General features: G+C 38.2%; 1 protein-coding gene across 1 annotated transcript in view; it reads left to right on the top strand.

Moving 5' to 3' along the window:
• ENTHD1 (ENTH domain containing 1) overlaps positions 1–24,695 on the top strand; it is a 40,924-nt gene extending 16,229 nt beyond the window's left edge. Inside the window, exons 4-6 of the mRNA XM_087969126.1 lie at positions 6,653–6,779; positions 15,458–15,904; positions 23,875–24,695. Of these exons, the coding sequence (XP_087825252.1) occupies positions 6,653–6,779; positions 15,458–15,904; positions 23,875–24,485 (1,185 nt within the window). The 3' untranslated portion in view covers positions 24,486–24,695. The remainder of the gene's footprint in view (positions 1–6,652; positions 6,780–15,457; positions 15,905–23,874) is intronic.
• Positions 24,696–25,726: the final 1,031 nt, after the last annotated feature.

Genomic DNA, 25,726 nt, shown 5'->3' on the forward strand with positions numbered 1-25,726 from the left:
GATCATATTAAGAGCAACTGTGTTTTCTTCGCTGATGATGTAAAGCTGTTCAATACCACAGACAATACAGTTACCCTTCAAAAAGACCTTGACTATGTATCAGAATGGTCAAACAAATGGCAACTTCAAATCTCAACAAATAAATGCTCTGTCTTACATATTGGCAAAAAAAATCAGAAAATAAAATATAAGCTGAATAGTCAAGACCTTGTTGATGATCCAAGCTCTGTAAAGGACCTTGGAATACTTATCTCTAATGATCTAAGTGCTAGAGCCCAGTGTAACTACATAGCCAAAAAGGCATTAAGAGTTGTTAACCTAATTGTACGTAGCTTTTCTCTGGTAATATCACACTACTAACTAGAGCATACAAAACATTTGCTAGACCAATACTTGAATATAGCTCATCAGTCTGGAACCTGCATTACGTATCTGATATTAATACAGTTAAGAAAGTCCAGAAATATTTCACAAGAAGAGTTCTATACTCCTCTACTCGTTGCAGAACACCTTATGTCACCAGACTTGAAATTCTAGACCTAGAAAACAGAACTATGCTGCCTTCGGTCCGATTAAGTATAGTAAATAAAATTATATATTGCAATGTCCTACCTGTCAATGAATACTTCAGCTTCAACCATAACAATACAAGAGCACACAATAGATACAAACTCAAGGTAAACTGCACCAAACTTGATTGCAGGAAATACGACTTCAGCAACAGAGTGGTCAATGTCTGGAACACTCTACCTGACTCTGTGGTTTCTTCTCCAAACCCCAAAAACTTTAACATTAGACTGTCTACTATTGACCTCACCCCTTTCCTAAGAGGTCTGTAGTGAGCGTGCATAAACGCACCAATGTGCCTACCGTCCCTGTCCTATTGTTTCTTTTATTTTTCTTATATGTACCCATTTCATTTGTTCACAACTATGTATATACTTATACCAATTATCTTGTAAGCGATTGACAAATAAAAATAAATAAATAAAATACCCCCTATTATAGTTATTTCATGCCCTTTTAAAGGATCTGCAGTTTGCTTTTGTTTCTTCTTCTTGATTGACTTGACTATACAAACTATAATATTGGTTTGATGTATTCCTTCAGATCCCCTCCACTATATCACCAAGTTCACTTTTGGATTTCAGAGCTGGTATCAATATGTTAAACAGTAAAAATCCTCCTTCCTATTGCTTTTGTCTGTTTTGAAAACTTGCATCCTTTACAAGATTTGATGTATCCCAAATTGACAATGTACTTAAAAAAGAAATTCTTTCTCATTCTCAGGTAGATGTTGTAAGGGGATAGTCCTGTTATTCTATGAGGCAAAAAAGTAAATAAATCTTGTAGCAGCACTTTTAACATTTTATGAAAAGGCATATACTTTTGTGAATTGCAGCTCCCTTCATCAGATGCATAAAGTCACTAGACTGATGTAGGATTTACATTGGGATGAAACTGAGTGGCAAATGGAGGGGAAGACAGGTTGGTTATGCAGATTTAGGTTACATGTGAGACAGATTATAAGAACTATATCAATTGGCAGTTGGATTGAAAACCCATTGTATTTGTTGAGACCTTTGATTTTTAACACATGACAGTGTTTAAAAATATAACTTTATCACTTTAACTTTATACCAGCATCCATATGTCAAACTAGAATTATTCCATAAAAACTGATATTGACTTCTTTTAGTTTACTTATAAAGCAAAAAGTGTAGGTTCTCCCTCTACTCCAATTTGATAATGTTCCCTAACGACAACCATTGAATTTGTGATGGGTGAACCTGATTAATATATGCTAAAGGCAAACCAACATTATTTTGCATTGCTCTGTGGGTGATACATCTCTTTCGGTTCCAAGGCAAATCACTCAGCACCCCTCTGTCCCCTAACTGAGGCTATGGCTTTTAAGGTAGGAGAAAGTGGGAAAAGGAGGATTACTTGCCACTTCTTTCATGTTGCTGCAGCAGCAGCAGACTAGGCCCATCAAGGTGTCCTTTCACTGCTTCGGTCATCAGCAGTAGCTTCTCCCTCTTCCTATACTAGTAGCTCTGGGGAGGGGAAAGATTCCTCTCACTCTCCCATTCAAAGTACAACTATCTGTGCATACAACACTCACAGTTTCTCTTCTCAGAAAGATTTCCCCAAAAGAATGCACTAAAATGTAGGTTATTATTAGATGGCACCAAAACTTTAAAGTTTTTCTGATAAGAGATGCCCCTGAGAACTCTGATTCCAGTGTATGGTATTGCTGCTAAGGAAATTACTGATTTAGAAGCAGAACAGGGGAGCATATAGAACAGCAGTGGCGGCAACATCTCCCTTCCCTCTCCCCCATCTCTTCCCCCTGCTTCCTTCTATATTATTCTTACAAATTCCTATTGGGGATCTATGCTTATACTACCATGTCTGAGTTACAAAAATTGGCATGATAGCTGCAAAAAAGTATAGGAGATTCTCTTTGCTATTACAGAGTAATCATCTAGATTAGTGGTTCCCAACCTTTTTTTCGCCCTGCACCCCTAAAGAAATTTCACTCGAACCTTGCACCCCCTGAAATTTAGACTTTAGGAACTACTGAACGCGTTAAATATATGGTAGGATTGAATCTTTTCAGCTATGTATGTGACGGCCACTAAATAACGATACTTAACTCTAAAATGAAAACAAAGTTAATCCATTGCATAATAAATAAAAATGCCAACATATAGCCAATATCCTATTATTTACCTGGACTTTTCTCGCACCCCCTGGAATATCATCTCGCACCCCCAGGGGGTGCGAGCACCCCAGGTTGGGAACCCCTGATCTAGATGTTTGTAGCCCAGATCTCTATTTTTATTTATTTTTATTTTATTTGGTTTGTCTATTGCTTACAAGATAATAGGTATAAGTAAAAACATAGTTATGAATACATGGATACATATAAGAAAAATAAAAGAAATAATAGGACAGGGATGGTAGGCACGATTGGTGCGCTTATGCATGCCCCCTACAGGCCTCTTAGGAAGGGGGTGAGGTCAATAGTAGAAAGTCTAAGGTTAAAGTTTTTGGGGTTTGGGAAAGAAACCACAGAGTCAGGTAGAGTATTCCAGACATTGACCGCTCTGTTGCTGAAGTCGTATTTCCTGCAATCAAGTTTGGTGCGATTAACCTTGAGTTTGTATCTATTGTTTTCTCTTGTATTGTTATGGTTGAAGCTGAAGTATTCATTGACAGGTAGGACATTGCAATGTATGATTTTATATACTATACTTAGATCAGACCGAAAGCGGCGTTCCTTCGTGTACAGGTAGTGTTCCTACCTGTACAATCAGATTTGTTGAATGTGTAGGGCAGATGGCAAGGGAGCTGCTTTGTAGCAGGTCTCCTATGTTGCAGGTCCCAAGGTGGCTGTTTCTCCCTCCTTCTCTTTATTTATGCATCTAGGATTGCTTCAAAAGCTGTGGTTTACAAAGAGCTGAATTCAGTTTCCCCATAGCTATATGTGTGGTTAAAGTGTTTTCTGTACCAGACTGAGTGCTGCTTTTAACACCTGTTGTTTTTCTACTTCAGAAAACTGTTTCAAGCACTGTTTGAACAGTTTGTTAAACAGTTTGTGCTATGGTCTTCATACCAACTTTTGTAAATTCTGATTTTTCTTACAAAGAGTAAAAAGTATTTTAAATATCTCAGTTGTGCAACATTTGAGAATGTGAGTTTTTTTTATGAAACGTAATGTTAAATGTGGCACACTTATGATTGACAATAAATACCATTTTTGAATACATAAGTAAATCAATTTGTTTCAGGTATTTTTCACATACACGTTAAAATACACACATAAACACACATATGTATATGTATGTATGTTTGTATGTATGTATCTTTGTAATGGCTAAAGTGTATGTTTTGGGGGCGTATAACTGTATAATCAATCAAACACCATGTGTACATTAATTTTGTGATAGATTTCTTGTACATCTAATCTTGTTTTACTTTTTATGTAAAGTATTTCTTAAGAAAAAATGAACATAATAATCTTCAGATCTGGTGAAAATCCTTAGTTCAGCTGATCTGTACTAGTTGAAGTTAGGTTACAATAGAGCCTCCTTAAAAAAACAGAAATAGGGAGAATTTAAGGTTTTTTTTCCCTTGAGACCTGTGAAATGCATTGTGTGCTTTTAAATTATTAGTAATGTGAAATATCTCTTGATTTGATTTGATTATGTGTCATATAGCCATTTTTGATACTCAGCAATCACACAGATTTTCTCAGTGACATTCTATTCCTAATCTAATCTTTCAAGTCTCCCAATGGTGCACTCATTGCCGCTTATTTTTGGCTGTCCTTTTCTTTTATTTCCTTCCACCTTTCCCAGCATTTGAGCCTTTTCCAGAGACTTGGGTCCTCACCTAATATGTCTGAAGTAGGATAATATGAGCCTGGTCATTTGTGCCTTTAGTATCTTCATTATAAGTGTTAAGGGTTGTTGTTTTACCTGTTGGCATTCGTTTGGTCTTCTTATATTTAATTTTGTTCCTATTTTTTTCACTTTACTCCTTAACTTTTATTACTAGAATTTGCAGATACTTTGCATTTTAAACTACCAGAGTAGTGTAATTAACATAGGACAGATTATTAGCTTATTCTCAGAATATAAAACCATGTTTATCTTCTTCCATTCCAGGTTTTCTTAATATATATCCAGCATATAGGTTGAATAAATAAGGGGAGAGTATGCCACCTCATCTTTGCCAATCAGGAGTCAGTCTGTTTCACCATGTTCTATCTGTCCTGACCTGTATATAACTTTCTCCTGAGGATAACTTATTAACAGCAGAAATAACCATTAATATAACGAGCTTAAAATATTTAGAAGATATACATTATCCTGGAACACAATATATTCTGCGGGAGTTTTATGAATATTAGGATTAGAACTGGTTAGGGAAGTTTTCTTACTTTGAAAAAGGGAATTTACTTTGAAAAAGGAGACTATATTTTTTATTTGTTGTGCCATTCCTTTTTTTGAGTGGTGAAATTCATTTTTATTTTGTCTATGTTTGACATGAGGTATAATTTATTAAATATAATTTAATAAAAAATAAAAATGAAAGCTTTATCGCTGCTTCTCATTCCAGCATAATTCTAAAACATTTCATGCCAAATTGTATTGATTTCAGTTTTCATATACAAGATTGCATAGTTAGTCAAAAAATTGCTGCAAATAAGGTTGAGATACAAGAAACTCATATGTACATTGAATTCAATTCAGTTTGTATTTTAAAACACAAACACCCTAACCTTCTCTACTTAAGGGAAGCATTTGTATTTCTTTAGGAGACATTGATTTTTCTTCAGGTAGCAATTCTTTATATCTCATGGAGTACTTCCTCCAGAAGGTCACTTGAAGAGGGTTTGAAAAGCCCCCAGTATACAAATAATACTCTATTGAATGTATGGCAGGCTGCTATCATTATGACATGTTATAGTGTCACAGTAGAATCTCATAAAATTCTGATGGTCTACAGTAGATCAGACCAGGTTTACCTGAGAGCAGTCTGAGTGTTTGAGGCTGCAAAATTGACTACCTTTATTTTCAGCTCATAGAAATGAAATTAGTCTGATCTAATTCTAATAGACTATTGCATGAATGCTTCAACTACTTACAATTACTTCAGGAAACTAATATAAGATTTATTCTGTCAGCTTTACTCTTGAGAGAAGGAGCAGCAAGGACGTAAAAATCAAACTTTATATACGGTAGATGATAAAATGATTACTTGTCAACAGTCTATGAAATGCTTGGGGAAACTGAGATGATCTAGCTGTGATATCTAGATAAGAAATCATTAGAAATATTTTTCTCTATAGTTCAGTATTTAAACAGGAATTTTAAAATGAAGTCAAGGTAAGAAGATTCTAAAAACACTTTAAATATACATCTATCAGTGGATAAGAAACTAGGATTTGTAAATAGCTAATGTTTATTTTTTTTAATTAAATCTGAGTTGGCAAAATTAAACATTTTATTTAGAGAGGGAGAGAGACAACTTAAAAGAAGGATTCTCAAGCAGGAAATGTGTAGTTTAATTACTCTAAAGTACATTTATTTAGAAAATGTATACGGCTGTTCAATTTAAATATTCAATACTTAAATATTTAATATTCAGTTGAATATTACATTATTCAATTTAATGAATAATTATGGGTTCCCATAGGGTCAGGGCATCCAAATTTCAGAAGAGAGGCTGTTGCATTTCTGAAATAATTAAATGATGTTGTGTAAGAAAAAAATTAGAAACCTGCTATTTGTTTCAAATTATTTTTTCATTTCAAAATAACTTATTGCCTGAAGGTTTAGGGTTACGATTAGGATTCGGTTGTTTGAAGGGTGCTTATCAATAAATAAAATGTGTTCCAAACATATATTTCACATCTGTAGACTTATTTTTTCAATAAACAATATCTTTTATAGATAAAAATATTTATGTCTGAAATAAGGTATCATGTAAGAAATATTGATTCATATATACAGTAGTACAGTTTTTAATTTCCTGACCATTTGGTTAAATGCCACAAAATATTTTCTCCTTTGCATATTCTTCCAAACTGCTTTCTAACTCTTCCTAGACTAATTACCAGGTGTTTTTTTTTTATAAGGACTTGATCATCTTTAGTGAGGATGAATCCTGTCCTGTGGCTGTGGAGTCAACATTTCCAGCTACTGTCTGTAAAGAGGAATTGGCAAAAGGTACAAAGGCACCTGCTCATAATTCCTGGAATACAGGTATGTAGAAAATAAACTAAATTTGTGCTAAATCACATATTTGATCGTAAACAAGACAATTGGGAGTAAATGATTTATTATTGCATTACATGTATCTCCCATTTTTTCCCTGAGAAGTTTTCATGAAGTCACTCCTCAGATTATTCTCTCAGCTGCAACCAAGTGAGATAGGTTTTGTGGAGAGAAATAGCAAGTGAATTCCATGGTTGCATGGAAACTTGAATCTGTTTTTTCCTGATCCCAGCTTCACACATAACTACACAGAAAGATATGGTAGGTCCAAGCTGTGTTAGATAAAAATGCTTTTAATGTTATATATTTGGCTTTGAGGTTCTACAGTCACTCATGGATAAGAATATCGATATCTGAATCTGAGGATTCTTGTAGTCATCCAAAGGCTAGCAATAGACTGTTTATTTACAGCATACACAAATGACTAATGGAATTTAATGCATGAAAATGTTCTGATGAACATTAGCTTTGCTTGGCACATTCTGTGCTTTCAGAAATGGTTGCCATAGAAACAACAACAAAAATCCAAGGTACTTCAGCTGTGTGAAGTTATTAATAGGGAAGTAAACTGTTGAGAGAGTGAATTCAGTAGAGATAATTCTATTTTCATATCAGATCTTATGTCCTAGGAGATAAAGGACATTTGACCATAGATCTGAACTGCCCTTAAAAATACATATGTGATGGAAATACATATACAGAAATTAATGTGAATTAGAGCATAAATTCATCATTTTGAACAAGAACTGGGAACCAAATGTTCATCTCTTCACTGCCGTGAATACAATAGCAAACATTCAAGCAACATGCAGTTGAAAAGTAATGAACTACATGGCATATTTTTCAGTAGTTATCTTGTCAAAATAATTATCACATACAAATTTGTAGTCTAAATTAATATTGAGTTATTTTAGGAACAGATCTACTGAAAGTTAAGCCAATTTATATTGAAAATTGAATTTTCAGCTGAGCTTTGCCTATTCCCACATTTGCAAAGGTATATTTACATGTTTTGTCTAGTACAAGAGTTTCTAGTGGAGAATTTACTATACATCTTAGAGAGAAATTATGTAAAACCAGTATAATTCCTTTCTAGAATGAGACAGTATTATGCAGCATATGGAAAATGTTAAAATAAATGAGAAAAGTAATGATTAAAAATTGTAAGCTTAGTGAATGATGTTTTCTACATCTATAGACCTATAGCCTCTCTAATACGAATTTAAAAAATCCATATTCATTTCCATGTACAAAGCTAATACTGAATGTAAACCTGCACCTAACAGTAGTACCCATATATTAAATTTCACTGCTAATTGTGCAACCCCTACTTCTTCTTTTCACTTAGACTAGACATACCCAATTCCTGCAAACATTCTTCATATGCTTTAGCCTCCAGCCCCCCACAATCATCTTTGTTGTTTTCTGCACTTTTTCCAGGGTCTCAACATCTTTTTTTATTGTGTGGTGACCAAAATTAGATGCAATATTCCAAGTGCAATCTTACCAAGGCATTATAAAGCAATAGTACTATATCACTTTTCCTGATCTTGATTTTATCCCCGTTAATACAGTTTAGGATTGTGTTGGCTTTTTTGACAATTGCACCACATTGCTGTCTCATATTTAAGTGATTCTCCATTAGGGCTCCAAGATCCCTCTCGTGGTTACTGCTGTTGAGCCAAGTTTCACCTAATCTGTACTGCTATTGAGCCAAGTTCCACCTTTTCTTGCCTAAGTATAAAACCTTACTTTTTTCTACATTTGAATTTCATTTTGTTAGATAAGGGCAGTGTTCAAGTCTATCAAGATCCATCTGGATTTTGAGCCTATCTTCTGGGGCGTTGACTATTCCTGCTAGTTTGGGGTTTCTCTACAAATATGATGAGTTTTCCTTATATTCCTTCATCTAAATTGTTTATGAAGATATTACAATGTACTGGGCCTAAAACAGAACCTTATGACACACCACTGCTTCCTTCCTTCAATGTAGATGTAGTTCCATCAAGGATTACAAGTTGAGTGTGATTTGTCAACCAATTATGAATCCATCTGGTGGTGATGCTGTCTATCTCACATTTTTCTATTTTTATTTATTTATTTATTTGATTTGTCAATCGCTTACAAGATAATAGGCATAAGTATAAACATAGTTATGAATACATGGAATGGATACATATAAGAAAAATGAAAAGAATCAATAGGACAGTTTTCTACCTTTTTTTGTGTTTAAATCACGTACAGTTTAAGCCAGACATAGAGTGTGAATTTCATATAGAGAAAGGTTAATGATATACAGAAGCTTTAATAAAATTGTGTCACAATTGTTTCTTGGAAAAAGAAAGCTCATAAATACATGCAGGGCTGCTGTGAGGATTATTCTAGGTATTTGTTGGATTATCTGTGAAATAATTTCACTTATACAGTAAGGTTTCAACTCAAGTAAATCTGAACAACTTTATAAAGCACTATATGGTATAGGAGACCAGCTTTCTGTAATTGTTTCTGTTCATCCCACACATCTAGCAGAAGGGACATGCTTTGGATCTCTTTTATTAACCAATTGAATTGAATACTTTATTTGGCCATGTGATTGCACACAAGGAATTTGTCTCCAGTACAAAAAGCACTCAGTGTAAATGCAAAGCAACACAATAATCAGAATAATGTCACCTTGGTGGACCTAGGAATTATGCCTTCTCAGTGGCAGCATCTGCATTGTTGAACAGCATCACCCTGGATATCCAGATTTTTAGCCTTATTTTCCAAGACATCTGGACCAGGAAGTTAAACTCTGTTGATGTAATTTTTTTATTGGTATGTATTATTTACCTTGGGCATCATTGGTTTGCAGCTCTTGAGTTTTTAATTTTTGTACATCACAGATTCACTCCTGTGAGATGGGAGGCTATATAAATTATTTAAACAAAAAACAAATACATTTTATTTTATTTATTTACAATATTTATATACCGTGTTTCTCCAACAATACGGCCTCCACCAATAGGAAGGCCCAGCATGTTTTTTGGGCATAAAATCAAATTAAGCCCCTCCCCCCAAATTTAGGCCTATTTTAAAATATGCAAAATAAGGGGGAAGGGCGGGGAGACTTGCCGTTAGGAGCGCCCGGCGGGCCGGAATTCCTCGCCACCAGCCGCTCCTAATGGGCGATCATGGCCAAGCACAGAGAGCTCCCTACTCCCACCTTTGCTGCAGACACCTTTGGCACCCGCCGCTGTTGCTTTCCCTTCTGCCCATTACGCCGCCACGTTTGGAGCTGCCGCTTCCGTGTTTGGAGTGCGGTCGCCATTTGGAGCTCCAAACGCGGAAGTGGCAGCTCCAAACATGACGGCGGGCGATCTTTTTATTTTGGTCCACGCGAAGTTCAAAGCGAGCAAGAGAGGGAGACTGCGATGCCTCCATCCGAGATGGCAACCTCACTAGTGGATCACAACGTGGCTGGAAGCCCGAATCGGCGGGATACAATGGCGATCTTTTTCGAGCGAGAGGAAAGGGAGAGAAGAGTTGCGAGGCGTAATTTGCAGGAGGAAGTGGGTGTACCCCACGGCAGGGAGCCCAAGGAAGAAGGGCTGGTAGGCAACGGAGAGCATCCCGTAGCTCCGGAAGCAGCCTAGAGACGCGCCCCGGAAGAGGCGCAGATGCTGCCTTGTAGTCCCCAAGCCAACTGCGTGCGCCGCCTTTAGTTATGTGCGCTCTGCGCTTTGGACATCTCCGTGTGATCGCGACCCTGTCCTTTCCACCTGGCGCCCTTGCTGCTTTCTGGCTCTTTAGCAACCGGCTTCGTGTTTGGAGCTCCAAACGGCAGCGGAAGCTCCAAATGCGGAAGCTCCAAACATGACGGTGGGCGATCTTTTTATTTTGGTCCGCGCGAAGTTCAGAGCGAGCATGAGAGGGAGACCGCGATGCCTTGCTAAAGAGCCAGAAAGCAGCAAGGGCGCCAGGTGGAAAGGACAGGGTTGCGATCACACGGAGATGTCCAAAGCGCGGAGCGCACATAACTAAAGGCGGCGCACGCAGTTGGCTTGGGGACTACAAGGCAGCATCTGCGCCTCTTCCCGGGCGCGTCTCTAGGCTGCTTCCAGAGCTACGGGATGCTCTCCGTTGCCTACCAGCCCTTCTTCCTTGGGCTCCCTGCCGTGGGGTACACTCACTTCCTCCTGCAAATTACGCCTCGCAACTCTTCTCTCCCTTTCCTCTCGCTCCAAAAGATCGCCATCGTATCCCGCCGATTCGGGCTTCCAGCCACGTTGTGATCCACTAGTGAGGTTGCCATCTCGGATGGAGGCATCGCAGTCTCCCTCTCTTGCTCGCTTTGAACTTCGCGCGGACCAAAATAAAAAGATCGCCCGCCGTCATGTTTGGAGCTGCCACTTCCGCGTTTGGAGCTCCAAATGGCGACCGCACTCCAAACACGGAAGCGGCAGCTCCAAACGTGGCGGCGTAATGGGCAGAAGGGAAAGCAACAGCGGTGGGTGCCAAAGGTGTCTGCAGCAAAGGTGGGAGTAGGGAGCTTTCTGTGCTTGGCCATGATTGCCCGTTAGGAGCGGCTGTTGGCGAGGATGCAAGGGGGGGGAATTAAGTCACCCCCCGAAAAGACGGCCTAGCCATTTTTTCGGGGCTCAAAAAAAAATAAGGCCCGGTCTTATTATGTGAGAAACACGGTAGCTACCCATCTTATATCGAACTCTGGATGGAACCCAATCAATATGAAAAGTGCATAATGAACTCTGATCCAATAGATTGTGGTGGTTGGGAGCATCTGTTCACTTATTAATATTGTACTCAGAAAGATCAGCTGATTCCAAGGAGCCATTTTTCACATTTTCCTCTATGTCTGTAATGTAACTAAATTATACATTTACATAGTAAATTAAATTTAAAATAAGTATTCCCAACTCAGTGAGCTAATTTTCTCTAGTAGCTAAGGTGTTGGACTAAGACTATGGAAACTTTAATTTAGTCCTGTTTTAGGCACCTTGCCAGTTGGTTGACTGTGGGGCAGCCAGTTTTAACACCAACGAGAAGGCAATGGAAGCCACTTCTGAAAATGATTCAAGAAAGCTCTAGATACTTGTCCATATAGTTGACAGGAGTTGTCTGATTAGAAGGTGCAGAAGAAAAATAAATCTGATTTAATATTACTCATATGTTGAATGTTGTTTAAAAACTTCCAAACAAGAAAGAAACTTTTCTTTTGGTAATGACCAGCATACAATAAGATAAACTATGGTAAAAACAACCAAATGAACAATAAATGTATCTGTATAAATATAACTAAAGTGAATAAAATATATTAGTCATTCTAAGTACAGAGATAGTTTACTCCCTGTGGTGCACTTCTGGATAGTGCATGGACATGAACTGAATAGACTAGCTGTCTTAAGTAGCCAAACAGCTACCGTGTATTAACAATGTAGGCTCTTGGCTAATGTACCACTGCCAGAATAGGCAGCATTTAGAAATGGGCATTCTACAATAAATCAGTAATGTTGCATTATTTGGGAGAGAAATATAATTTTCTGAATTGAGGTTTTTGGTTTTTTTTGGCTTTATCAACTTAAAGGCAGATTTTTGACTCCATTTTCCAATAAAATTTTGGGTGAAAATTAATTCAATAATATTTTCCTTGCATCTTTATTTTATTTTATTTATTTCATTTTATATACTTTATAGCTGTCCATTTTATATCGAATTCTGGGAAGCTCTCAATCAACAAGTGAAAGAATATCAATAATAAACTGAAATTATACATTTATATGTTAAAACCATAAATATTAAAAAGTTGGCACCAGTGGTGGGATTCAATTTTTTTTACTACCAGTTCTGTGGGAGTGGCTTGGTAGGCATGGCAGAGGAAGGATACTGTAAAATCTCCAGTCAGAGGTGGTATTTGCCAGTTCTCTGAACTACTCAAAATTTCCTCTACTGGTTCTCCAGAATTGGTCAGGACCTGCTGAATATCACTTCTGATTGGCACCAAAGTTAAACTTCCAATTGTGGTTCTTCATTCAATCCTCTCATTCATTTCATTCTATCCCAGTGCTTGGAATAAAAACCAAGTCTTAATGCTTTTCAGAAGGCTAGGAGAGTAGAAGTCTCTAAATATATAGGGGAAGGGTGGTCCAATTTCCTATATGAGGCTTTTCTACAGTATGTGTCTGCTCAAATATCAAAGTTGAGGTTGTTTTGTACCTCCTTTTAAAGTGTCCCCATTGTAGACGTACTGTCAATTAATACACCAGCTCCTTTGTTTGATAAATTCCAATCATGATAAGAAGAGTGAGGTGTTCTTATTTAACACTGTACACCAGAACAACTAGACACAAGAATAGTTTTCCCCGAATGCCATCACTCTGCTAAACAAATAATTCCCTCAACACTATCAAACTATTTATTAAGTCTGCATTACTATTACTATTGGTATTAATCCTCCCATCCTTCCTTTCACCCATCTCCTCCCACTTATGACTGTATGACTGTAATTTTGTTGCTTGTATCCTAATTATTTTTATTTACTGTTTCCTAGTATGATTTGATTGCTTATCGTATCCTAAGACTATTATTAGGTTTTGTACCTTATGATTCTTAACTCTTGACGAATGTGTCTTTTCTTTTATGTACAACTGAGAGCATATGCACCAAGACAAATTCCTTGTGTGTCCAATCACACTTGACCAATAAAGAATTCTATTTAATGACCAATTCACATGTGTTTCAAAGGCAGTAGCATTTTTTTTATTTATGCTCATAGCTTATAGAAACTATTTCACCCCTTCTATGCAATGCTAACTTTGTAGGATTTATCGGGTTATCTTCTCCCTTTTAAATATATGTGAGTAGCTGTGTGCATATACTTGTATCTTTATCAATGTGATTTGATCTTGTATTGTCTTCTTGCATGTCATATTTCCTAATGTAATGGTACATAGGAATGACTTTGAGAAACAGAGAAAAAGGTGCTGCCTAGTGGACAAAAGTATGTGTGTGTGTGAGAGAGAGAGAGAGAGAAAGAGAGAGAGAGAGAGGAGGGGGAGGGAGGGAGAGGAAGAGAGACGGCAGATGCACAACAGACAAACAGTCCTTTCTAACTTGTCACGCTGTAAAAAAATTGTGGGAGATTTGTACTTTCAGACTTGCAAGATTCTGCTAATATAGCCTTATAATAAAGTACAATTAGCTCATCTGGTCTGTTTCCTGTCTGGCTACCTGGGGCTGGTGACGCTTATCACTTCTGAGGATTCTTTTTCTATCTGAAATTTTTACCCTGTTTTTTTTTTTTTAATAAAACGGATATACTGATTTCTGGGAAGAAAACCTCTCCTAGATGATTAGCATTTAAATAGGATAGATAGTTTTTAAAGCTATATTATATTTACTAAATCAGTGTACAGTTTAAGCAAGAAAGATTTGAATACAGTATTATTACATCTCATAATGACAGATATAAAGTGTAGTTACAATGATTGGTTATAAGGCATCATAGCAGTGGTGGGATTCAAATTTTTTTACTACCGGTTCTGTGGGTGTGGCTGGGGAAGGATACTGTAAAATCTCCAGTCAGAAGTGGTATTTGCCAGTTCTCCAAACTACTCAAAATTTCCGCTGCCGGTTCTCCAGAACTGGTCAGAACCTGCTGAATACCACTTCTGCATCACACGAAGCTAGCCTTAAAATAATAAAGTATTTCCAGGTCAAATTAATTTTGAGATGGCAAAAATTTACAGCAAATCACTGGAAATGATTATAGGACATAATTTATGGTAATAGTAGAATTATCTATTTAACTGTTGTCAATGGGATTATTTATGTACTGTATGTAGAAAGAGAGAAAATTAATTGACTTTTCCCAAGTCTTAAAAACTATTTCCAAAAGATTCATTGAAGGTTGGATAATTATCATTTCAGAAGCAATGTGGCTGACAGTATATTGACTGAGAGTATAACACTTTATATTATACACAAACACACAGAGAGAGAAAGAGAGAGAAAGAGGGAGAGGGAGGGAGGGAGGAAAGGAAGGAGAGAGAGAGAGAGAGAACAATCCCATCTCATATGCTAAATCTGGTGAATTGTAAGATTTTAAAAATGTAATTCCAAGATTACATTTTCTATATTCTTGAAACAATAATATGATTCAATTTCATGGTCCACACTGCAATTTTTCTATGGCCCTGAACACTTTGATCTCCCTTTTTACACTTTTTAAAAAATGTGGTAAAGTGCAAAAGAATTCCATTATATTGCCTGAGGTATTTTGTAGCTTTTGGAATCTTTAATAAAGCTATTCTGTCAACATTTTGATTTCTTAAATAATAGACCACTGTGTCAAGACTTTTTTAATAGATAAAGTCTGCCATCCTTTGTTCCTGGGCCAGCATCCATAAGAAAGATATGCTAATTCCCCCTGAGTTTATATCATTATAAATTTAGTCAGTCATCATTATAAACATTTCTAATTACTTAGAAACCTTTCACTGAACAAAGAAGCCTAAGTATTTTCTTTTATCTGCAGCATGTGTGGACTTCTATTTTGTTTTCTATTATTTTTGTTATTACTATCAAGCTTTATTTTAAGTCACCATATAACTTGGCAGTAAGGGTAAACTAGATAATTAAAATGATTAACCACTAATTTCTAATTCCAGGTACTGTTTTGAATCCATCAGAAAGAAATCAGCTCCCTTTGTCAAAGTGGGATTCAGGCAGAAAATCGAATAATTCAGTTGTTTCCAGAGTTATGCAGAAATCTTCTCCAAAGAGGCCATCAAGCATAAATAGTCATCAAGTTGCCACAACTTTGCTTGATCTTTGGTCATCCAGTCCAGAGGAGTTTGTCGTTATTAACAAACAGCAAGTCCCCAAGTCTGATTTGGCTTGTTGTCGTACCACGGCCTCTGTTGAGACCATTTATCAATCTCCCACCTTTCAAACCTTTGATCCTCTAGGAAGCCCTATGACAAATACCTTGAAAGCCTCTCCAGCTTCTCAGCAGTACTGTGGGCCTAATGTAGCTAGCTTACGAAACCTCCACTTTTTAACACCAAGCATAGTAGAGGCAGTTGGTTTGAGTGGGGATCCCGCCCCCAGACCAGGTGAGTTTTATCATTTCTATGTTTAATGATGGGTTTTTGGCTCCCAGCCTTGCTTTTTAGTTTTCCAAAACTGTCATTCTTTTTAAATAATACTAGATAGCGAACTTTCATTCTATATACATATTAAAATAATGCTTTGGTTACCTAGCCCTTACGATAGTTATTTTACAACATCATATTTATATATAGGTAGTCCTCATTTATTGACTGCAATTGGGACTGGAAACTTTGTTACTAATTGGCACACTTGTTAAGTGCAATGTTGTGTGACTGTCAGTTCTGGCTGTGGTTGTTAAGCGAATCACTAGTGGTTGTTAAGCATGTCACATAAGCACAACTTGCAACTTCCTGTGGCTTCTCCCTTAATTTTGCTTGTCAGAAGCCTGTGAAGATTGCAAACAGCAACTGTGTGATCACAGATGCTGCAACTGTCATTAATGTGTGCTGGTTGTCAAGCATCTGAATCCCAGTCATGTGATTCTGGGGATGCTGCCATAGCTGCAATTTTGAGGACTAGCTGTAAGTCTCATTACTCAGCACCTTTGTAATTTCAAATGATCACTGAATGGCTGTTGAGAACTACCTCTTGTTAGTTTTTTTTGTCTTAGTAGTTTCCAGCTAAGAATTCCTTTCAGTAGCAAAAATGAGCTACAATACAGCAAATGGACAACTTGTAGGTTACCAAAATCTGGAGTACTATGGCAACATGCAGGTATAGAAAATTGCTGACATTTTGTGGTCATCTGAATTTTTGCAGTACAGATGTACTACCATTTTCAGCTATATTATAGATGAGATTTTTTTTAAAAGTCAGTTCTTGAGTATTGCTGATGTAGTAGGAAATCTAAAAATATATCTTTCAAAGCTGGGATTCATTTGGCAGTGTTTTCTAATTTTCTACTCCCCCATTAGCTTGTAAATAGTGGGACATGATTATGAGACTACCTGGGCACCTATGAGTTAAGGAAGGACTTAGTAATAATAGTAGAATATATATATATGTATGTGTGTATATATGTATATGTATATGTGTATGTGTATGTGTATGTATGTATGTATGTATGTATGTATGTGTGTATATATATATATATATATATATATATATATATATATATATATATATATATATATATATATATATATATGGTGTTCGGCTTGGTTCGGGTATTTTCCCACGTCATTGTAGTTGTTCTTTTAAAGTTGTAGCAACGTTTCAGCAGAATCTCATCTGCCATCATCAGGCTTCTGTATTGTGTCCGTCTGTGAGTCAGACTTTTACAGTGGTTTCAGATTTGAATTTGGGGCAGCCTATTGCTGTGCCAGAATGGTTTTTCTTCATCCTGATTGGTTGGGAGTCTTGGTCTGTGTTTATTGGTCTCGGAGTTTGCTGTGTTCTGCTTGATTGGTGTCTCTAATATCTTCTGTCTGTTTTTTGGCTCTTTTTGTATCTTGATTGGCTGGCAGCATTGTGTTGCTTTAATGGAGGCCTTTAGTGCAGCTTGGCTTCGGGTAAATGGACGGCTATCATTAGTTAGGAAGCTGGGTTTCATCTGGGTGCCTGGTTGGGATGTGTTTGAGCTGGAGGTATCAGGGGGATCTGTTTGTGCCCAGGTGTTTGCCTGGCTTGTGGTGTGGAGATTTTTTGTTTGTGAGTGCAGGCTTCCAAATGATTGACAGCCTGGTGGAATCATCTCTTCTATTCATGCTTTCTGGTCTTTTTTCAATCTCTATGGCTTCTCTGATGATTCTGTGATTAGGGTTTTCTATAGTGGCCAGGGTTTTGGTGCCATTGAAGTTGATGCTATGACCTGTGGCTTCCATGTGTTGGACTAGTGAGGAAGTGTGTTCCAGCTTTTTGACTGCATTTTTGTGTTCATCCAGGCGGGTGCTTATTCTTCTATTGGTCTGTCCAATGTATGTGGCCGGGCATGATGCACAGGGGACTTCGTATATGCCTTGGTTTTCCAGGTCAATTTTATCTTTGGGGTTGCTAAGGATGGCTGCTATTTTTCTGTCTGTTTTGAAGGCAGTCCTGATGTGATGTCTGTGTAGTACCTTACTAATTTTGTCTGTAGTACCTCTTATGTAGGGCAGGACAGCTGTTCCATAGGTCTGTTCATCTTCTGGGTCTCTATTATGTTTCAGTGTGTTTTTGTGGATCAAGCTGGTGATTTTGCTTTTGTGGAAGCCGTTGGCTGTCAGTACTTTAGTCAGGGTGCATAGTTCAGTCTTAATGTGTGTCTTGTCTGCCAGGCGTTTGGTTCTGGTAATTAGTGTTTTAGCCACGGAGTTTATCTGTGCTGGGTGGTGGTGGGATTGGGCGTTGAGGTAGCGGTTGGTGTGGGTTTTCTTCTGGTATATGGTGTGTCCTAGTGTGCCATCTGTTTTTTTGTAGATTAGTACATCTAGGAATGGTAGTTGTTTGTTTGTTTCTGTTTCCATGGTGAACTTGATTTTGGGGTGTGCGCTGTTTAGGTGTGTTAGGAAATTGTTTAGGTTTTCTTGTCCATGGGGCCAAATCACGAATGTGTCATCGATGTATCTTAACCATAGTTTGGGTTTGAGGATGGCATTGGCCAGGGCTCTGGATTCGAATTCTTCCATGAACAGGTTTGCAATGACAGGTGACAGTGGTGATCCCATGGGAGCTCCTTCTATTTGTTTGTATCTTTGTCCTTTGTATATGAAATATGTGTTGGTTAAGCAGTGTTCTGTTAGTTCCATGAGGTGTTTAGCTGGTTGGTATTTATTTTTGATGATTTCAAGGGTCTCTTTTATCGGGACTTGAGTGAATAGTGAAACCACGTCAAAACAATACATGTAAGTACCCGCGAAAACTTAAGAAAACAAATATATATATATATATATATATATATATATATATATATATATATATATATATATGTGTGTGTGTGTGTGTGTGTGTGTGTGTGTGTGTGTGTGTGTGTTTTCTTAAGTTTTCGCGGGTACTTACATGTATGGCATTCAGCTTTGTTCGGGTATTTTCCCACGTCATAGTAGTGGTGCTTTTAAAGTTGTAGCAACGTTTCAGCAGAATCTCATCTGCCATCATCAGGCTTTTGTATAGTGTTCGTCTGTGAGTTAGACTTTTACAGTGGTTTCAGATTTAAATTTGGGGCAGCCTATTGCTGTGCCAGAATGGTTTTTTTCTTCATCCTGATTGGTTGAGAGTCTTGGTCTGTGTTTATTGGTCTTGGAGTTTGCTGTGTTCTGCTTCTAATATCTTCTGTCTGTTTTTTTTGGCTCTTTTTGTATCTTGATTGGCTGGCAACATTGTGTTACTTTATTGGAGGCCTTTAGTGCAGCTTGGCTTCGGGTAAATGGACGGCTATCATTAGTTAGGAAGCTGGGTTTCATCTGGGTGCCTGGTTGGGGTGTGTTTGAACTGGAGGTATCAGGGGGGATCTGTTTGTGCCCAGGTGTTTGCCTGGCTTGTGGTGTGGAGATTTTTTTGTTTGTGAGTGCAGGCTTCCAAATGATTGACAGCCTGGTGGAATCATCTCTTCTGTTCATGCTTTCTGGTCTTTTTTCAATCTCTATGGCTTCTCTGATGATTCTGTGGCTGGGATTTTCTATAGTGGCTAGGGTTTTGGTGCCATTGAAGTTGATTCTATGACCTGTGGCTTCCATGTGTTGGACTAGTGAGGAAGTGTGTTCCAGCTTTTTGACTGCATTTTTGTGTTCATCCAGGCGGGTGCTTATTCTTCTATTGGTCTGTCCAATGTATGTGGCCGGGCATGATGCACAGGGAACTTCGTATATGCCTTGGTTTTCCAGGTCAATTTTGTCTTTGGGGTTTCTGAGGATGGCTGCTATTTTTCTGTCTGTTTTGAAGGCAGTCTTGATGTGGTGTCTGTATAGTATCTTACTAATTTTGTCTGTAGTGCCTCTTATGTAGGGCAGGACAGCTGTTCCATGGGTCTGTTCATCTTCTGGGTCTCTATTATGTCTCAGTGTGTTTTTGTGGATCAAGTTGGTGATTTTGCTTTTGTGGAAGCCGTTGGCTGTCAATATTTTAGTCAGGGTGCATAGTTCAGTCTTAATGTGTGTCTTGTCTGCCAGGCGTTTGGTTCTCGTAATTAGTGTTTTAGCCACGGAGTTTATCTGTGCTGGGTGGTGGTGGGATTGGGCGTTGAGGTAGCGGTTGGTGTGGGTTTTCTTCTGGTATATGGTGTGTCCTAGTGTGCCATCTGTTGCCAGCCAATCAAGATACAAAAAGAGCCAAAAAAACAGACAGAAGATATTAGAAGCAGAACACAGCAAACTCCAAGACCAATAAACACAGACCAAGACTCTCAACCAATCAGGATGAAGAAAAAACCATTCTGGCACAGCAATAGGCTGCCCCAAATTTAAATGTGAAACCACTGTAAAAGTCTAACTCACAGACGAACACTATACAAAAGCCTGATGATGGCAGATGAGATTCTGCTGAAACGTTGCTACAACTTTAAAAGCACCACTACTATGACGTGGGAAAATACCCGAACAAAGCTGAATGCCATACATACATACATACATACATACATACATACATACATACATACATATATATATATATATATATATATTTTCTGAGGTTCGCACGGGTATTTGTATGTGGATCTTTGGTTATTCGGGTTTTCTCCCACATAAGATTGGAAGTATCTAGGCAATGTTTCGATGAAGTCTCATTCATCATCTTCAGGCTTGAGTCTTCCGCTCTGTGCTTCTCAGAGAAGCACACTCTGAGAAGCACAGAGCGGAAGACACAAGCCTGAAGATGATGAATGAGACTTCATCGAAACGTTGCCTAGATACTTCCAATCTTACGTGGGAGAAAACCCGAATAACCAAAGATCTATCTATCTATCTATCTATCTATCTATCTATCTATCTATCTATCTATCTATCTATATCTATCTATATCTATATCTATATCTATATCTATATATGTATGTGTGTATATATCTATCTATCTATATCTATCTATATCTATATCTATATATCTATATCTATATCTATATCTATATCTATCTATATCTATATCTATATCTATATCTATATCTATATCTATATCTATATCTATATCTATATCTATATCTATATCTATATCTATCTATCTATCTATCTATCTATCTATCTATCTATCTATCTATCTATCTATCTATCATCTATCTATGGTATTCAGCTTTGTTCGGGTATTTTCCCACGTCATTGTAGTTGTGCTTTTAAAGTTGTAGCAATGTTTCGGCAGAATCTCATCTGCCATCATCAGGCTTCTGTATTGTGTTCGTCAGACGAACACACTTTAATTCTGCCTTTATTTTGGATAGTAAAGAGATTAATGACCTTGTCTGTATAGACAGAATATAGAATAAGTCTTAAATCTTATTTTTAAGGGAGGAAACCACAAAATTCCTGTTTTCTTTGACATAATTCAGTATTGATCCTTGGTGACCAGATAAGCAGATTTTTTCCATGATGGTCTGTCCCTACCTTGGACTTTGAGAACTTCCAATAGTGCTCTCATCACCATTGTAACTGAGTTCATCCACTTTTGGTCCTTTTTTTCCTTCCATCTTTCCCAGCATTAGAACCTTCTCTAGAGAGCTAGATCTTTGCATAATGTTTCCCATAATAAGCACATATGACCCTACTCATGTATACCTGAGAGAACTCTTGGTTGATTTATTCAATGTTCCATTTGTTTGTTTTCTTGGCTGTCCAAGGTGATCTCAGGAGTCTTCTCAAAGAAAGTTCAAAAAGGTCAATATTCTTCCTATCTTGTTTCTTCAAAGTCCATTGTTCACATTATTTTGAACTTTATAGGGACAGATACATCATGGCATCTGAATATCTTTTCAAAGAACAGATTGGTTCCTCTTTCATGTGCTAGTTTGCAGCCTATTTTCTGATTGCTTGTTCCTTGTTTACTCTTGATGGTTGATCCTAAAAGTCAGTCCACTTCTATATTTTCATTGTCAACTCAAAGCAGTTATTAGGATTTTTAATTAATTTTCCAAAGTAATGTTTATTGGTAACATTTTTTAACTTCTCTCAGTTGGCAACAATTGTTTATTTCACTTTTGATATAGTAATAGGTTGTAAAGCATGGAACACCATTTGGAGGAGGATGTAAGGAGAAGAGGAGTATTAGTTGTCCACTTTACAAGTTTAATACAATATTCAAAGCCATCCTAGTGTTCCCCCCAATTCATTGATTCCAATCTCTAGGGCAGGGGTGGGCAAACTTTTTGGCTTGGGGGGCCGCATTCACTTTTAAAATTTGACAGACGGGCCGGGTCAGCACAAGATTTTTTGGGAATCGCCCCCCTTCCCCCCCTTCTTCTCCTCCTTCCCCTCCCCTCAGAGGCCCCCTGAGTCAGGAGTTGCTACTGCCGGCACGGCTCCATGCGGCTCCAGTCCCACGTTGCCTCGGGAAGGGAAAGGCAAAAAGGAAGAGCCGCAGCGGTGCTTTGCAACAGCAGCAGCGGCACCGGAGGTTCAGGCTCAGCGGCTCCTGGTTTTGCCTTTCCCTTCCCAAGGCAACGCTGGGACTGGAGCCGCGTGAGCTGCGCCGGCGGTAGCAACTCCTGACAGCCCCAGCCGGACACCTGAGCAGAGCCCGGGCAGAACTGCCTGTTGCTGCTGCGGGCGCTGCTGCGGGTGTCTGGCTGCCCAAGTAAAGAACCGCACCAGCTCAGGGCAACTGTGAGGAGCAAGAGGGGAGAGGCAGAGAAGGAGGCAGAGAAGGAGGAGAGCACCTGGCCAGTTGGGGGAGGCTTCTTGTGCTGCGAAAGAGGTGGCTAATGATCTCCGGCTCCACTCTGCTTCTCCAACATCCGGCGCTGCCCTGTTCTGTGCGCCGGCTGCTCGGACTTGCTGGGCCTGACAGAGAACAGGGTGGCGCTGGATGTTGGAGAAGCAGAGCGGAGCCGGAGATCATTAGCTGCCTCTTTCGCAGCACAAGAAGAACAGGGTGGTGCCGGACCATTGGAGAAGCGGAGCAAAGCCGGAGATTAGTAGCTGCCTCTTTCGGCGCAGAAAGCTTCCCCCAACCAGCCGGCTGGTCTCCTCCTTCTCTGCCTGTTTGTTCTGTATGGCCGAGGAGGAGGAGACCAGCTGAGAAGCACGCTGCCAGGTGGGGGCCACGCGGTGCAGGGCAATACGCCACCGCCCAGCCCTGGCTTGGGAAAGCAGTGGGCGTTCCCGGGCGGTGGCCTTGGCCCCGCTAGCAGGGAAGCAGCTGCCCAGCTCCGTGTTGTGTGTGCAATTTTTGCGGCGCGCGGGTCTCTTTGGCCGGCCCCAATTTTTTTTTCAGAGGGGAATTTTTTTTTCCAGAGGCGGGCCGTATTAAAATGACCAACGGGCCGGATGTGTCCCGCGGGCCGTAGTTTGCCCACCCCTGCTCTAGGGTGACCTAGGTGCATCTTTGCATATGGGAGGTAGAAGGATTTAAATTAGGGATTCAATATGGTTGCTGAGCCTGATCACTTCCAGGGATTTTATATCCTATATATTGCTATTTCAAAAGAAACTCCCAGGTAGTTTCTTCAATTTACCTGTTCAATAATACAAATAGATATGTCCCTTGTATCTCAAGATTATCCATTGAGGATAAAAAATATAAATATTTTAAATCTCATATTCTATTGTTTTGATTTAATTGTGAGGTCCTTGATGGTCTCTGAGCTTGGTTGTTTTCTTGCTGATGTTTCATTATCCAAACTAGGAAAAATCATCTACAAAGCTCAGAGAGCACCAAGGACCCCTCATTTAAACACTGGAGCTTCAAATATTTTTCTTTATTGGTAGCTTAATTCTGTTGTTTATTTTATATAGCATATTGTACATTAAGGCACTTAGATTTATAATTAACAAAACATAAAGAAGTGTTAAATATGATTACATAGTTTTGGCAAACAATGATCTTTTTTTGTTTCAATATATATGTGTATTTTTTTTAGACTCTGCCAGCTCCATGGGAACAACTTCTTCCTTTTCTACTTTCTCCATCTCATCCCCAGAATCAGCCGTACCAAACAACACCCCACAGCCCTATTCTGTTGCACCCCATGGACCCTCCTACTTGCCTTCACCACATGGATTACCTTCTGTTTTCTTTAAAGATCTCAAGGAACGGATTGCACATTCTTTTTCTCCTTGCCTAGTGTCTGATGTAGATGACAGTGCTAGCATTTTAAGCCTGCTACCTGATAATTCAAAATGTTCTGTTGAGAAAAATGATAGCTTTAGGAGCAGAACTTGTCGTGCTTCTGGTGAAAGCTGGACAAACAATTTAGTGGAGGAAGTACTTGCTGGATCTAATCCTGTACCTCCAGTCACAAATCTTCCTTCTGACCCAGATCTTTTTCCTTTGAGTGCTGAGGAAAAAAATATGACCATTCTGGAAGAAATAAAAAATGCCGTTTGTGGACTAAGAGGGGACTTCTGCAGTGTGGCACAGGAGTTACGTACTATAGGTAGTGAATTGGCAAATATGGTAGCTTCCGTTCAAAATATGAACCAATTTTTTTTAGCTCCCCAAACTGCTAAAGATGACCATACAAAAATGTAGAACTCAAACCAGCTCACAATGAGGTAGTATAAGATGAGTTATAATATATTCTATTTTACTAATGTGCTTGACATACTTCGGAGTTTATTTTCACAAAAGTAAATGTCTTTGTATATGTATATGTATATATATGTACACACACACACAAACACTCTAATATATGTACCTATTACATTTTTGCTGTGGAAAATAAATTGTTCTTTATATCTTATTTTTTTTGTAGTGGTTTTCATTTTTTAAAAATAACTCCTTGAATATATCTCTAAAGTAGTCTAAAAACAAGACATTCTTCTTTTTTTGCATGAATCTCTCTAAGTACTCCTCAAAGGGGTAATTAGGATTAATTAGACTGAGCAGTCATTAATGTCCTGAGCACTACCTTTCTATGTTATGCCCCAGTCAGGGGCTTAATACACTACACATAAATGGTTGGTCAAGCTTATGAGATTTATTATTGATTTCTCTCCCTCCCTCCCTCTCTCTTTTCTCTCTCTCCCTCCCTCCCCCACTCTCTATATCTATCTATCTATCTATCTATCTATCTATCTATCTATCTATCTATCTATCTATCTATCTATCTATCTATCTAAGATTTATATAGCCACTTATTTGTCTTCATTTAATTCTCTGTTTTTACTATGTTGTTGTTATTCTATTCCTTATTATTTTGTTCAGTTGTATTTGTTGCCCAGAGTCATTGCATGAATTTAATGACAATATAAACTGGATACATAATTAATGGATTACAAATGAATTAATAATCAACTAATACATCTTGTTTGGACACAAATGGAGCAATTCATGGAACTAGCTGTCCATCCTCTATAGATTACTTCCTTTGCTATCTCAGCAAGGTGAGAATGTATGTTTTCACAGTGAGTCAGTTGCCTTGAAAATCCTTTGAAAAGGTCTCAAGGAAGTATGTGTCTACAAACCATTCTCTCACCCCACCCCCAAAATAAAAGCAAATGTTGATCTATCTGCTGCTAGCCCAATAGATACCATACATAATTAGAGTAACCAAGTGGAATGGGAAGTAGGAAAAACAACTTATTTGGAAATTGCTGTTTTATATCTGATTTTTGAAAGAAGAAGGGATTGGGAGAAGTAAGGCTGATTAACAGCTCTCCCAAATGAATAGAACTTTACTGCTATATTGGCATGGTGATTTAAATCTACGAAGGATAAAATTGGAACAATAAACCTGCAAAGCTGTAAAGGAAATTGAAAGTTCAAAGTGA

Source organism: Notechis scutatus, chromosome 6 (genome assembly GCF_049901735.1).
Source record: "Notechis scutatus isolate UNSWTSFEM ecotype Mainland chromosome 6, rNotScu1.2, whole genome shotgun sequence".
In the NCBI taxonomy this organism is placed as follows: Eukaryota; Metazoa; Chordata; class Lepidosauria; order Squamata; family Elapidae; genus Notechis; species Notechis scutatus.